This window comes from Pinus tabuliformis, chromosome 6 (genome assembly GCF_031772625.1).
Source record: "Pinus tabuliformis cultivar Carrire ecotype Pingquan chromosome 6, CPIR1, whole genome shotgun sequence".
In the NCBI taxonomy this organism is placed as follows: Eukaryota; Viridiplantae; Streptophyta; class Pinopsida; order Pinales; family Pinaceae; genus Pinus; species Pinus tabuliformis.
The window spans coordinates 122,568,551-122,582,403 of record NC_142292.1 but is presented as its reverse complement, the minus strand read 5'-3'; the positions used below and the strand labels follow the sequence as shown (position 1 = coordinate 122,582,403).

The following is a 13,853-nucleotide window of genomic DNA, read 5'->3' as shown; positions in this document are numbered from 1 at the left end:
CAAGAAGGGCAGCAATCACAAGCTACTTATGAGGGATTATTTTATCAACTACCTGTAGTTCATCTCTTATACGGGAAATTCTTACAAATTAAAAGGATATTGTATCATCATTGGTCATTTTAACAGTTCGAAGTTCATTCTTTAGACTTGCCACTTGTCCAATATTCTTGATTGTAAATAACTTGGAGAGAGCATCGCACATTTTCTTTGAAGTATCTAGCATGGATATGTAGGGAATCAAGTTGTCTTTAACTCCATCCACAATTAGGCTCATGGCTATAATGTCATTTTCTTTGTACTTCTCCTTACCAGCATCATCTGTAGGTTCTTTGACTTTTCCTTGTACTAATTCCAATACTTTATTCCTTGCAAGGATGAGGTCCATCCTTGTTTTCCATGCTCTAAAGTTAGAAGCTCCTTGAAGTTTATTCTCGGATTTCATTGATGATGCCATAGATATAATGTTACTTTTGATGAGGTCTTCTATTGAACTTCCAAAAGATTGCTTACTATACCAATACCTTTTTCAAGGGAGGTCCCAAGACTTCTTTCAAAACTTCCAAGATTTCCTTCTTTTCTTCAAAACTTCAAGAGTCAAAACTTCTTCTTCTTCCTTAAATCCTTTCTTGAACCATTACTAAGTGATCTTCAAGCTGCCTCTTTCCCTTTCTTCACCTTAGCTCTTATACCATGTTAGAAAAACAAAAAGGCAGAAAGATTTTCTTATTTTGATAATTACTCATGATTTCTTTGCAATCTTGGTGACTTCTTTTATGTCTTCTTTTATCTTCTTATCATCAAGCAACTGCTAAAAGATAAATGCATGAAGATCAAAACAACAAAGAGACAAGATGTAGGCTCTCAGCCAGGGAAAAACCCCTCTTCTAGGGGAAAACCCGAAAATTCTCCTCTTCTTTTAGAACCAAATCAAATGAAACAACCAAGACAAAGACCTCATCCAATCCACCAAGTTAGCCTCCCAAAATAGTCCTTCCAAGATGACAAAGATCAGCTTTTAGTCAACAAGAGTCAACCTTCTTCAATATTGCATCAATCACAAATTTTGGCCTCCTACATCAAGATTTCGGCCTCTACTGCAAACCTACAATTTTGGCCCCTTCCTGCAACCCAGAAACTCGCACGTGTCAACTAAAACCAAGAGAAAATGATCTCCTTTCCTTCGCTAGGATTCCTCCTTCCTTCGCTAAGGTTTCTTCTCCTTCTTCAAGCCTTTGTCACCTCTTTTTCTTGCCTTCACACCCCTTTTTAATTGCAAATCAAACTTGTCTTGGTTGGATGCTCAAATAGATCGAATTCACTGCTAATATATAGCCTTTCTGTGTGGTCAAATTCCCTTTATGAGGCCAACTTGAATAGAGGGCAGGCCGACTTGGTGGAGGAATAAATGACCAAATTACATGAAATAAATTTTCTTTCTTTGACATAATAAGCCCAAGAAGGGTCTAATACAAGATGACAAGGACAATGACTCATGACACAAACCCTAGAAGCACTCAATGGGTGCTTTGAACTAGAAACAAAATAAATAAAGCATGAAACCCATGCTTATAAATAATTTTCTTTTACAATAATTTTTCTTTTTCTTTTCTTTTGACAAATACATAAGAATTACAATCAATTATGAAGACCGATACTAGTTACATTTCTCAACACCTCTTTCATTATTTCTCTCAATATTGGTTAGTCAACTCCTCACACACATAAATATCAGGTCCTTACTTTATATCATTCCCATACTTTTAACTCAATACTTCTTTCACATATGAATCAATTACAACAACGGGCATCTAAATTCATAAGTAGCTCAATTTGGGCAGCTCAGTAGCAATTTGCACAATATCCACAATTTTATAATTTTCAACTTTGGTTTGTACTAACATGGAAACATAGTTCCACAGCCCATATTTCAACTCACTCAACTTGCAATACCACACTCTTTCTCAAATAATCTAGTCTGCATAAAACATCCCCATAGGCAATACTTTAAAATAACTCAGCCATATCACCATAGAGATATCCTTCTTGATCACAAAAATCAGAACCATAGAGCGTTTTGCTTCCTTTCTCAGAATATTTTCTCCACTACATCAAAAGACTTGTGATCTAGTTACTCTTTGATGGAGTCTCGAAACTTATAGCCACAAAACAATCTCTTCAAGCTTGATGGATCAAGACTTCTATAAGATCTCTTAAAACTTCCTTCCTCCTAGCAAATGGAGTCCTTCAATGGATCTTCAAAGGTTCAATAGGTAAGACTTCACTTCTCCTTATGATCTACCTTGAAAACTTCTCTTGAATCCTTCCTTAAGATGATGAGAGCTATTGATCTTCAAGCTGCCTTTTTCCTCTTCTACTTCACCTTAGCTCTGATACCATGTTAGAAAATCAGAAAGGCAAAAAGATTTCCTTATCTTGATAATTACTTGTGATGTATTTGAATTCTTACTAGCCTCTTTTATATATTCTTTTATCTTCTTTATCATCAAGCAACTATCAAAACCAAAAGCATGAAGATCAAGACAACAAGTGACACAGTATGTAGGTTCTCAACCAAGGCAAAAGTTGGAATTTCTAAGTCTGACACGTTAGAAACCCTTCATGCACTTTACTGATTTATTCCTACCTACTTGTTCTATTAATTAACAAGTTATTTACCATGTAAATACTGGAAATAAATACAAGTACATGCTCAACACATTACATATCATCAACTGAAGGAAATAGAAACAAGCACACAAGTGACACCGTTGTTTTTGGACTAATGTCCCCGGAAAAACCCAAAGCGGGAAAACCGATGCAGCTATCTGAGGGTTTGATTTATTAAGTAGTTTCAGAATACAATCTGGGTGCCAAATCTGGGTCACCCAACAGAGAAAAATCTCAGCAATAGTACCTCTCTACTCGGAAGCAGATATTCTGGTTAAAACCCCGAATAAACACTCTGGCAGCTTCACAGCTCCAATCTGCCCCACGAAACCCCAGCGTCAGCCTCTAGGGACTGTGTCAGCCTCTCTCTGGCCCAGCGTTAGCCCAGCGTCACTCTGGCTTGGCCTGCATCAGCCTCTGGAGGCACTGTGTCAGTCCTCTGGCCCTCTGCGTCACCCACACTAGCCCTCTGAGGCACTGCGCAACTCCTGGCTGGCTCTGCGTGAACCCTTGGTTGTTTCTGCGTCCCTCTCTCCGACTATTGCGCTAATCCGCCCAATGCTATCTCTGCCTCTATGCTTCTATATTCACTGCCCCTCAGCTGCAACTCTGATCACTCTCTCAACTTTCTCAGCAAACCCAATCCCAGAAAGTCGAAATCTTGATTTTTGGTGTGTTTCTCCAAATGACCCTCAAGCCTCCTCTTATACTTTTCTCGTTGACAAATCAACGGCCAAGATTAAGTCCCTAATCAACGGCTAAGATTAGATCTGGCTTGATCCATGACTTTTGGACCATTCTAACACAGTTTTATATTAATTCACATTAATATTTTATTTTCCCTAAGTTTAGACTTAGGGACTCCATTAAAAATATTAATTATTTTAATATCTCCCAAACTGTTTAGAATCTACCCAAACCCTTTCTGGGTATTGGAGATCTCATGTGCCTTAGCTTCTCCACCAATTTTTGTGGCTAGAGCACATCCGATGCTACCCTAAATCAACAGCAAAACCCCTCTTTTAGGGGAAAACCCAAAAATTTTCTGCTCTTCCTTTAGAACCAAATCAAATGAGACAACCAAGATTCTTGTTGGCTTATAGGGTCCTGACCCAGGTTCGGAAGAATTGTTTAGCCAAGCAAATCCTGCAGCTACCAGCCCTTTAAGCAACAGCTCGCAAAGCACAGACTGAGGTCTCACCCGAGGTAGCAGGGGAGGGAGCTGGAACCAGGTTTCTGCACCCTTGGGATGTTTAGATGTGGGTTGGACAGTTTGCGCACTGTGCTGCAGCTTCGCACTGCACCATATCCGCGCAGATCTAGAATACCACTTATGTCCTAGCAGCGCACTCGTTACAAATCGAATCTGTAGGATGAGCTATTGTAATTCAGTCTACTTTAACAGGGTCTTTAAGCAAACATTTAACAAAGATAACCAGATCGCATACTTAAATTAAACCCAGATCCATGTATATTCGAGACTGTAGTTAAGTGCGCATAGATTCAATAACCATACAATAAACCAGATTTGTGATAATCAAACTTAACAAAAAATTACAGAACAACTTATCTTTATTCATTGTCTTCCCCAGTACATCCACCTTCGCTCTGCGCACTCAGCTGCAGGGGTCCGTGCACACAACTGCAAACTCTTCCAGGCCTCTGCGCACACAGCTGCAGAGCCTCTACCTACTACCCTAACCCTCGGCTCGGACTTACAGACACTTTCAGAGAAAACCCATTACATTCCGATCCAAAATCATACCCTTCTGAACTGCCTTTCCCTCATAGAGTCGTGCTCTATTTATACCTATCTATGGTCCGCGGACCGACTTACTTCCTATTATTTTACATTATTTCTTGGGCAGACAACCCTTTGACTTGACCTTTTACATTTCGCGCTCCGCATACTTTGGAGTTTTTACAATAATCCAATCCTACATTTTAGGCTTTCTGCCCCAAAATCGTTACGCAGGACCTCCGCTACCCAACAATCCCCCAACACAATCATCGTGACTTGTCCCGAGTCACTCGTCGGCACGGCTAGACGCTCTGCCTTGGCTGCGCGGGTCGCCTCCCTTTAAGTGACGCTCGTCGTCCTGCTGCTCCTTCATTGTCTCCTGCAATACTTTGTCCGGCTCCTGCTTCGGTGTTTCTACCACTTCTTGCAACCGATGATGCTCATTCTGCTCTGCTCGGTTAACACAGAACACCCCCTCATAAGTTTTTAGCTCGAGTGGGGGAACCACATACGGGACCTCCTGATACCACCGCTGCCACTTCCGACCTTCGTATCTGCTATTCACACCATCTGCTGTAGCTTGTGTTGCAAATTTGCAAGACCCTGGCTGTTGTCCGCAAGATCCCAATCTGGATGGGACATTAGAGACGACTTATTAACTGCATATCTACCCATGGTCTCCATTTGTCCATCTTTTCGTTGTCCTGTTGTAGGTCGCCAACCTGCCCTTACGCGAGGCAACGACATCCGGACCAATTCTACATCGTGTTTTCTCTTTTCCGGTACATCCCCTAGTGTTGATGCTGCAGTCTGCGGGATGCTCGCAGCTGTCAACACCATACTCCTTACAGAGTCCTGCTTCTTTATCGGCCAGATCACCACCGTCGGGCTCACGCCTTGTGCAGAGATAATGAACAGCTCCATCTCAATACTCAACATATGTGATTTAGAAGTGTAGGTCGTCTGGTGGATGCCCCTTGGAGATTTATAAATAATTCGAATTTCAAATTCACTAATTCCAGCCTGGTCGATCATTCTTGTGTAAAATATGTGGCAGCTTGCTCCATATCTAGCTCGTGCAGTTTCTCTTAATTGCCCGTTGCCCACTCCCTTTGGCCATAATGTAGACATCTTGTCATGAATAGTGATCTCAACGGTCATCGTTCCTCTTATCAGCGCGTCCGCGTGATCCTTCTTGCACAAACGTGACCCTTGTGTTTGGCCAAATGTACACACACTGTGGTACTCGTGCATCTGTCCTCCAGACTGCATATCGTCCCGCGCTCTCTTTCAACTGGTTGAAGCGGTGAGACTATCCTCTGAACGGCTAGTCAGGTGTTCGCACCTTTGGTGTGAGCCCGGCTAGTCCCTATTGTCTTGGGCTGCGAGCACTTCTGAAGCATCTGGGTAATTGGTCTAAGGTTTATATTCTTTCGTGAATGCGGGTGCGATCGTGGTAGCAATGTCACAGTGCGTTGCAGAGCCCCTCTATTTCGCAATGTACTTTGCTTCTTTAGTCGTAACCCCCATTTATCTATGTTGGAAGGTCCCCGTCCTCGAAATTTTGTTGGAGCAACCGATTTTGTTCTATTGCAAGCCCAGCATACCTGTGGTATCCGCAACTTCCCTAAGGCTGTGCTACCTACGGCGCTGGTCTGTTGAGGAATCTTTAGGCTACTATTTCTAGGCTGGGAAGATGTCCGCACCTCAGATACCTGTGGTCTCGGCTGGCAGGGAATGCGTATTTTGGTTTGTGCTGCCAATCATGCGTGCGCTTTCCTTCGATATCTGCGCCCTGTCGTTCGCATCTTCGAAGTGACCCTCTGTCCGGAAGTAGCCGCTGCGTGGAATGTTTCCGCGACTAATTTTGGCAGTTCCTCTACTCCCTTTGTCACCATCCAATTACAATTGAGTGTGGTTACTTCATGTAACCGGTTCTGCCATCGTTCAACCTCTTCATCCGAGTCCGATGTGCAAGAACTATTGCGGTCCCATGAGAGTCGACCATCCGCTGTCGGGTTGACCCTGTCCTGATCCTGCGCAGTAATCTGGTAAATACAGCCCAGCTCATCGTCGTTGTCTGTGTCGCGCACAGGCTCGATATATCGTGCCCCTTCCGCTGGGTCCAGCGGGACCACTACATGGAGGGATTTCTTTTCGAAGATCATTTTGCATTGCTTGAGATTTATAACTCCATTCATATCTGTTGCCCAATCTATTCCTAACAATGCAGGATATGGGTTACTATCATCCACAATTTCGATAACCTCAAAATCAGTTTGGGTGCTAGCACCATCGATGTCTACTGTAACTCTGTGCAGACGTCCCATAGGTAGAATCTTTTGTTGGTTAGCCATCCTTAGCTGAATCGGCAACCATTGCAGAGGAGGCCTACCCATTCGTTCGCAAATCTGCTTTGGTAAGATATTTGCATCAGACCCCAAATCTAAAACGACCTAATCCATCTGAAAGTCCCCAATCTGGACTGTTAGTCGCATTTCTCGCCCAGTGCGCAGAGCCTGTTTTCCTAATTTTCGTATTATTCGTGGTTCATCCGCTCCCGCGCACCGAGTTATCAATTCCTGCAACCCCCTGACTGTTTTGGCATCCCTTAGTAAGTTCATACATGTTGTCAGGAAGGTAGTTAGCACAGATGTATCCCTCTCTGATCCGAATTGATCCTTACTCCCCGACGTAGAGGCCTCCGCTAAACTCTTCTTGGCTTCCATAAAGGTTTCCTTCGCACGCTCTAAATCAAAGTTCGACTGTTTTGGGGGGACCTTACGGACCCATGTATCCATCTCTGGCTTGCTCCCCTTATCCTCCCCAATGGTCGCACCACTCCGGAGCATCATATTTACGTTCGGCTCTTCTACACGGGGTTCAGCCTTCATCATCTAGACGGTCTTAGTGGTGTTGGTCGGGAGCACCCCCTTTTCACGCAGCTGAGCGATCAACATGGGGCAATCAACTGCGTCGTGGTCAAATTGATAGCAGTAAGGGCAACAGGCTTTGGTCGGGTTCGTACAATCTCGCGCATAATGCCCCGGCCCCCCACAATTGTAGCAAATTAATTGCCCTCGTCCCCGTCCAGGTCCCATGCCTCCACGGCCCCGTCCACGCCCCTGGTATCCTCCCCGTACAAATGGCGCGATGGAATCCTGCCCCCACGCCTCTGTTTGCATTCGATACGCAAGTGTTCAATCCATTAACATTTTGTAACTGCGGCATTCTTTCTCCTCATGACCCACGGTTCTGCAGAAGTTACAAAATAAATGTTGAGGAGGGGGTTGTCGTAAGCTTCACAATAGGTGGCAATTGTCCGTGGCATGCTTTCCTCCTATTTCAAAGATCGCGTACCAGAGGGTGGGTGCTACGTTTGGCCCCACCGGTGCCTCTAGTCGCAATGTTATGGGTCCCCCTCCGATCATCGGGTTCGCAAAGATTGGACAGTGATCTTTGTTGTGACCGGATCCCTTGCATTTAATACACCATACTTCTTCCAAAACATAAGTTTTGTATTTGCGCTTGAATTTGCTGTATTCCCAACCCTGGGTCCTGTATTGGGGTTTCGTGCAGTCGCATCGCTGCCTCTAGTGCTTCAACTTGGGTTGAGATCTTTTGCTGCGACAGGGCCAATCTCAGATGTGGTGTTAATGATGCAATAAACCAAGCGTGATGCTGTTCATCTGTTAGTGTCATGTTGGCCTCGCAGATAGCACTTTTCAACCTCTGATCTAAGTCCCACGGCGTTTCACCAGGCAACATTGCTATCTCCTTGAACCCCATAACTGACTAGGCTTCTGACTTGGGTCAGCCAAATTCTTTATTTAGCGCATCTTGGATTGCCACTATTCCTTCTTTCGGATGGTCGATTGAGTATTTTATGTACCATGTCAGCGCGCAGTCCTGCAGTTCGCTGACCAGTGTAGCCCTTTTAATGTTTTCATCTGTTATGCCTTGCGCATCCCATACATATTTTATCACAAACCAAAACCGACTTGGCTCCTCATTCCCTACACCTTTAAATGTCCGTAACTTGACTGCGGTCGCCATTCCAACCTTTGGTGGTTGAAAAGGTGGAGGTGGAGGTGGTGGTGTTGGTGTATATGGATTTGATGGGGGTGAAGCGGGTGGCGGTGTGGATGGAGGTGGTATCAGTGGGAAGCGTTCTTTAATCAACCGAACCGCACTTCCTGGTGAGAACCTAGCGAGATATTCCTCACTTTCCCGCGAGATCGATATCAGCGGACTATTCTCTACTCCTCCCGTTCAGCGGTAACCTCTTCCGCTTTGCGTTACTCCAGACATCAATAAACGCACATAATCTGTTTTTCAAATAACATCATTTTAATCCACGTATTCAATGATTTGATATACTTACCCCGAGGTCCTTGAAGGAACTGCCTTTCCGCTTCGCTATAGCTCACGGTAGTATCTATCGCGAACTCAATGATAAATCCTCCTATTACCCGATCCAACCAATGATCTACTGCGCGCGCTATTTTATCCTCGGTGGCTTCTAGCCTGTGCACCTTTTTCAGTGTGCACACAATAGGCCAGTCCAATCTGCACTTTCCCACATTGTTAGCTAGCCTTGCGATCCACTCGTACAATTCTACCGGGAACGACGCAAAGAAGATATCGTGAATATCTGTGAATATATACCGGTCCAGCCAATTTTCTTCTGATACTCGCAAGTTCCTGTTTTCCTGAACTGCGAACTCTTGAAGTTTCAGATCCCACCACTCTTCAATCTCTTTCTTTGTAGGGTTCCAGTGTTCCCACAGTAGACACCCCTTAGGCAGATCCCGGTCCTGGCAACGGAACCATTTATTGGCTTATAGGGTCCTAACCCAGGTTCAGAAGAATTGTTTAGCCAAGCAAATCCCACAGCTACCGGCCCTTTTGGCAACAGCCTGCAAAGCGCGGACTGAGGTCTCACCCGAGGTAGCAAGGGAGGGTGCTGGAACCAAGTTTCCGCACCCTTGGGATGTCTAGATGTGGGTTGGACGGTTTGCGCACTATGCTGCAACTTTGCGTTGCACCGTATCCGCGCAGATCCAGAATACCCCTTATGTCCTAGCAACGCACTCATTACAAATAGAATCTATAGGATGAGCTATTGCAATTCAATCTACTTTAACAGGGTCTCTAAGCAAACATTTAACAAAGATAACCAGATCGCATACTTAAATTAAACCCAAATCCATGTATATTAAAGACTGTAATTAAGTGCGCATAGATTCAATAACCATACAAAATCCATGTATATTAAAGACTGTAATTAAGTGCGCATAGATTCAATAACCACACAATAAACCAGATTTGCGATAATCAAACTTAACACAGAATTACAAAACAACTTATCTTTATTCACTGTCTTCCCCAATACATCCACCTTCGCCCGGCGCACTCAGCTGCAGGGGTCCGCGCACACAGTTGCGGACTCTTCCAAGCCTCTGCGCACACAGTTGCAAAGCCTCTACCTACTACCCTAACCCTCGACTCGGACTTACAGACACTTTCAAAGAAAACCCATTACATTCTGATCCAAAATCATACCCTTCTGAACTGCCTTTCCCTCATAGAGCCGCGCTCTATTTATACCTATCTATGGTTCGCGGACCAACTTACTTCCTATTATTTTACATTATTTCTTGGGCGGACAACCCTTTGACTCAACCTTTTACATTTCGCGCTCCACATACTTCGGAGATTTTACAATAATCCAATCCTACTTTTTAGGCTTTCTGCCCCAAAACCGTTACGCGGGACCTCCGCTACCCAACAACTCTTTAACAACAAGTCCTCCTTCAATCCACCAAGTCAGCCTCCAAAGAAGATCAATATAAGTCAACTCTTTCAAAACGAATCAACAAGGGTTTCAACCCTCTTTGCAACTTCTGAAATCTCGACCTGTAGTAGCTTGGACCTGCAGTGACCCTAATTGCTCACACGTGTGATAGAAACAGAAATATTTTGGTTTTTTATGCTTGACAATTGTTCCTTTCTTCCTCGCTAGGGTTTATATTCTACTTGTAATGGGATAGACCTTCCTTCTATGCTTTTTCGCACTTCCTTTATTCACTTGTGATTGCAGATCAAACCTCTCAAATTCAGCCATTATTACAGTTGCAATAACCCTAGCAAATACTCACACGTGTGAGAGAGATGGGTGCAAACTTCAAATTTTGGCTTCTCCTTTTTGTCTCCTTGTTTCCTCTAGACTTTCGCTCCTTTTCTTTGCTATCTTACTTCAAATCGAACTTGCTTGAGTTGATGCCACAATAGGTCGAATGCACTGCTTATATATAGTCTCTTGTGTGAGGTTGAATCCCTTCATGAGGCCGACTTGGTGGAGGAGGCACAAATTACATTTTTGACACAAAAATAAATGTCTTCTTTGATACAATAAGCCCAAGAAGGGTCTAATACAATATGACAAGGACAATGACTCATGATCCAAACCCTAGAAGCACACAATGGGTGCTCTAACCTAGAAATATAATAAATTGAGCATGAAACCTGTGCTTATAAAATAATAATTTTCTTTTCTTTTATAACATTTTTTCTTTTTCTTTCCTTTTACAAATACAAAATAATTACATCATGTCATGAGCTAGACAAAAATTATGAAGACTGATACTAGTTACATTTTCAACAACCCGTACACCAGTGATCAACCCTACAAATCCAGGCTCCCATAAAACCACGAGTCCTCATGAAAAGCCTACCAAGGTCCTCCAATCCAATTAGGGATGAGATCGCCTAGGTGAAGATTTCAAGGGACAGGGCATGGTCCAACCAAACAAAAAGACAGACTCAAACGGACAAGACAGGGTTATAGGAGACAAAATACAAGGACTCGCATGGTTTTTCCATGGCTTTAACCTTTACCTTGCAACCTTGGACTTACAATGGTGGTGAATGATGAATTGAAAAAATCTATGTACCCCCACTAACATAGGGGTAATAGTTCCTAATATGGTATGTTGACTCTTCTAACATGAATTGGAAGAGGAAATAAGGCCTTTGTCTTATGCTTGATGTATCCTTTTTCATGTTGTCACATAAGGTTCAACTTTTTCCAAAGGAAAATAAAAAGAAATAATATAGCCTAATCTCGACTGATAGTGATACTTGCACAACCACAAACAAGAAAAAGAACGACAAGAAGTAGAACAAAATGTCATTTTCCACAAAAGATTGAAACCCTCGTCATACACAATCACCTAAATATTGTTGAGAAATCTAGGGCATTAACAATTAGGGCATTAACAATTAGGTGATTTCTCTACTAATGATAATTGCTTGTGATAGACTTTTACTTATTGATTATGACCTTCTCTTCTATAGATTATCACTGTGTTCTTTTCATCAAGACAATTACCAACTCATGAACAATAAAAGACAAGAGACACAGTATTTAGGCTTGTCAGCGAGGGCCAAAGCCTCTCACTATTTGAGAGGAAAACACAAACGAAATTCTTCTTATAGATCTTCAATTGACGAACACCAAGACCATGACAAAGACCCTCAACACTAGAGTCCTCCCAAGACCAAGTCACTAGCCTCCTTACTGCTCTTCCCTTTCTCAGCTTCCTTCTAGAATCTCGGACTCTTCCTTTCCACACTGCTCTTTTTGGCTTCCTTGAGAAGCTTGGTATCCTAGGTCAACCTTATTTTAGAAACCCTGGAACAATTTCGCTCCTTTATTAGTCTCTTCGAGAGAGAGAGACCTATAGAACTTCTACTCAGCTTCTTCTAGTGAGATCCTTTACCCAAACAAGATCACCTCAATGTAGCTGCAAGTTCTTCGACCTTCGCTAGATGCCTTCAGATCTACTAACTTCACACGTGGGAGAGTATACTAGCCCAAATCAGACTTCCCAGAAGTGTTCCTCCCTTCGCTATTCTTCTTTGGTCCTTCGCTTCTCTTTTCTAGTCCTTCTTCGCACTTATGATTGTAGACTTATCTTCACCGAATTGCTTGCCTCGAAATGAGGTCGAACACTACTATATCTATATGTTTCCTCATGTCCTTTACGCCGACACGATTTCTTGAAGGAGGGTCGACATCATCTTCTAGGTTTCTCCATTCATTGTAAGCCGACTTGAAGAGGGCTAGTGACAAGGTCTTGGAGGATGACTTTACATAGACACGTGTGACTCTTTACAATGTGTAACATGTCTTCATTACATGACAATGACTCTTTATACTTTATGACTAAATGACAAAATTCCTAAAGGCTCTCAATGGGAGCCTTAACTAAAAAATAAAATCTCTTGCTCATGAAACCCATGATGCAAGCATCACAATAATTTTATTTTTTTTCTTCTTTACATCTCTTACATAAAATCACAATTACATGTCATTATGAAGACCAAACCTAGTTACACTTCTCAACAAAAATTGGGTTCTTGACCTCCATATTCACAAGGGAAATATGATACTCTAACTTGATAATAAGAAACTGAAACATACATTCAGAAACAGAGTTTTTTGCTTTCTATAATTGAAGCTCACAGTAAAGTATATTTTCTGCAAGCTTTTCAGACAAATGGCTGTCTGAATATTTCTATAGCTTGTAGAATACTAAATCATAGCTTATTTCTTTTATGTTTAATATCCTGTAAGTTGTTTTGAAGACAAATATAGAAAAATTATATAACTTTTTAAATAAACCAAATACTATTCAATACAACTAAAAACTAGTGGGACTGTAGTTTAACAGTGTGCCAAAGCAGCAATCAAACATGACAGTGTACAACCTTTAGTTGTAGTTCAAATTATTCTAGCATAAGCCAAAGTATATCTCCGGAAGCATACAACCTCGTTTTAATATCCTGGAGAGCTGATGTTAGTGCATGTTGAAAGACAGAACCTAACCTCGTGAAATACATGGTGCCTTCCCAAGCTTGTTCCTCATCTGTTCTTGGGACTCAATAATTGCTGCCTTTTTACTAGTTACCTATAAAAACGACATAGCCTAGTTCAATCGACTTTAAGAACAAAAATGACAACAAATCTCCCTAAAATTTTAAAGGAACAAGGATGAATTGATTTTGGCACAAGAAAATGATATGACCAGCAGAGATAACAGTTAACATCATCCTACCTCTTTAAAATCTAGCTCAACATAGAGTGTTGGGGCTTTCCCTTCTTCCTACACATTTAAACAAAACAGATTAGATCACTGATGCCACTGTTTTATTTGCTTTACACATGGTCTAGGCAAATCTTTAATGCACAAGTTTTAATTTGTATATAAAAAAAAAAAAAATTGCAATAATAAATCTTCAACAATAAAAACTCGTACCTAGGAGAAAACAAAGCCACCATGATATACAAGAAGCAATGCTAACGTGGGTTTTTTTCCCCACAATATAGTAATAAAACAATTACAATTTAGTACGAAAATGGAGATTTTCTACTCTTCTG

The 13,853-nt window shown here is 42.2% G+C and overlaps 1 protein-coding gene across 4 annotated transcripts in view; it reads right to left on the bottom strand.

Moving 5' to 3' along the window:
* LOC149257644 (leucine carboxyl methyltransferase 1 homolog) overlaps positions 1-13,853 on the bottom strand; it is a 247,296-nt gene that overhangs the window by 172,591 nt on the left and 60,852 nt on the right. For all 4 annotated transcript variants that reach the window (XR_016256758.1, XM_089414501.1, XM_089414502.1 and 1 more), the window contains exons 4-5: positions 13,531-13,578; positions 13,302-13,383 (exon numbers count right to left, since the gene is read on the bottom strand). Coding sequence is in view for 3 of the 4 variants with exons in the window: in XM_089414501.1 (XP_089270627.1) it covers positions 13,302-13,383; positions 13,531-13,578 (130 nt within the window). In the remaining variant the exon portion in view is untranslated. The remainder of the gene's footprint in view (positions 1-13,301; positions 13,384-13,530; positions 13,579-13,853) is intronic.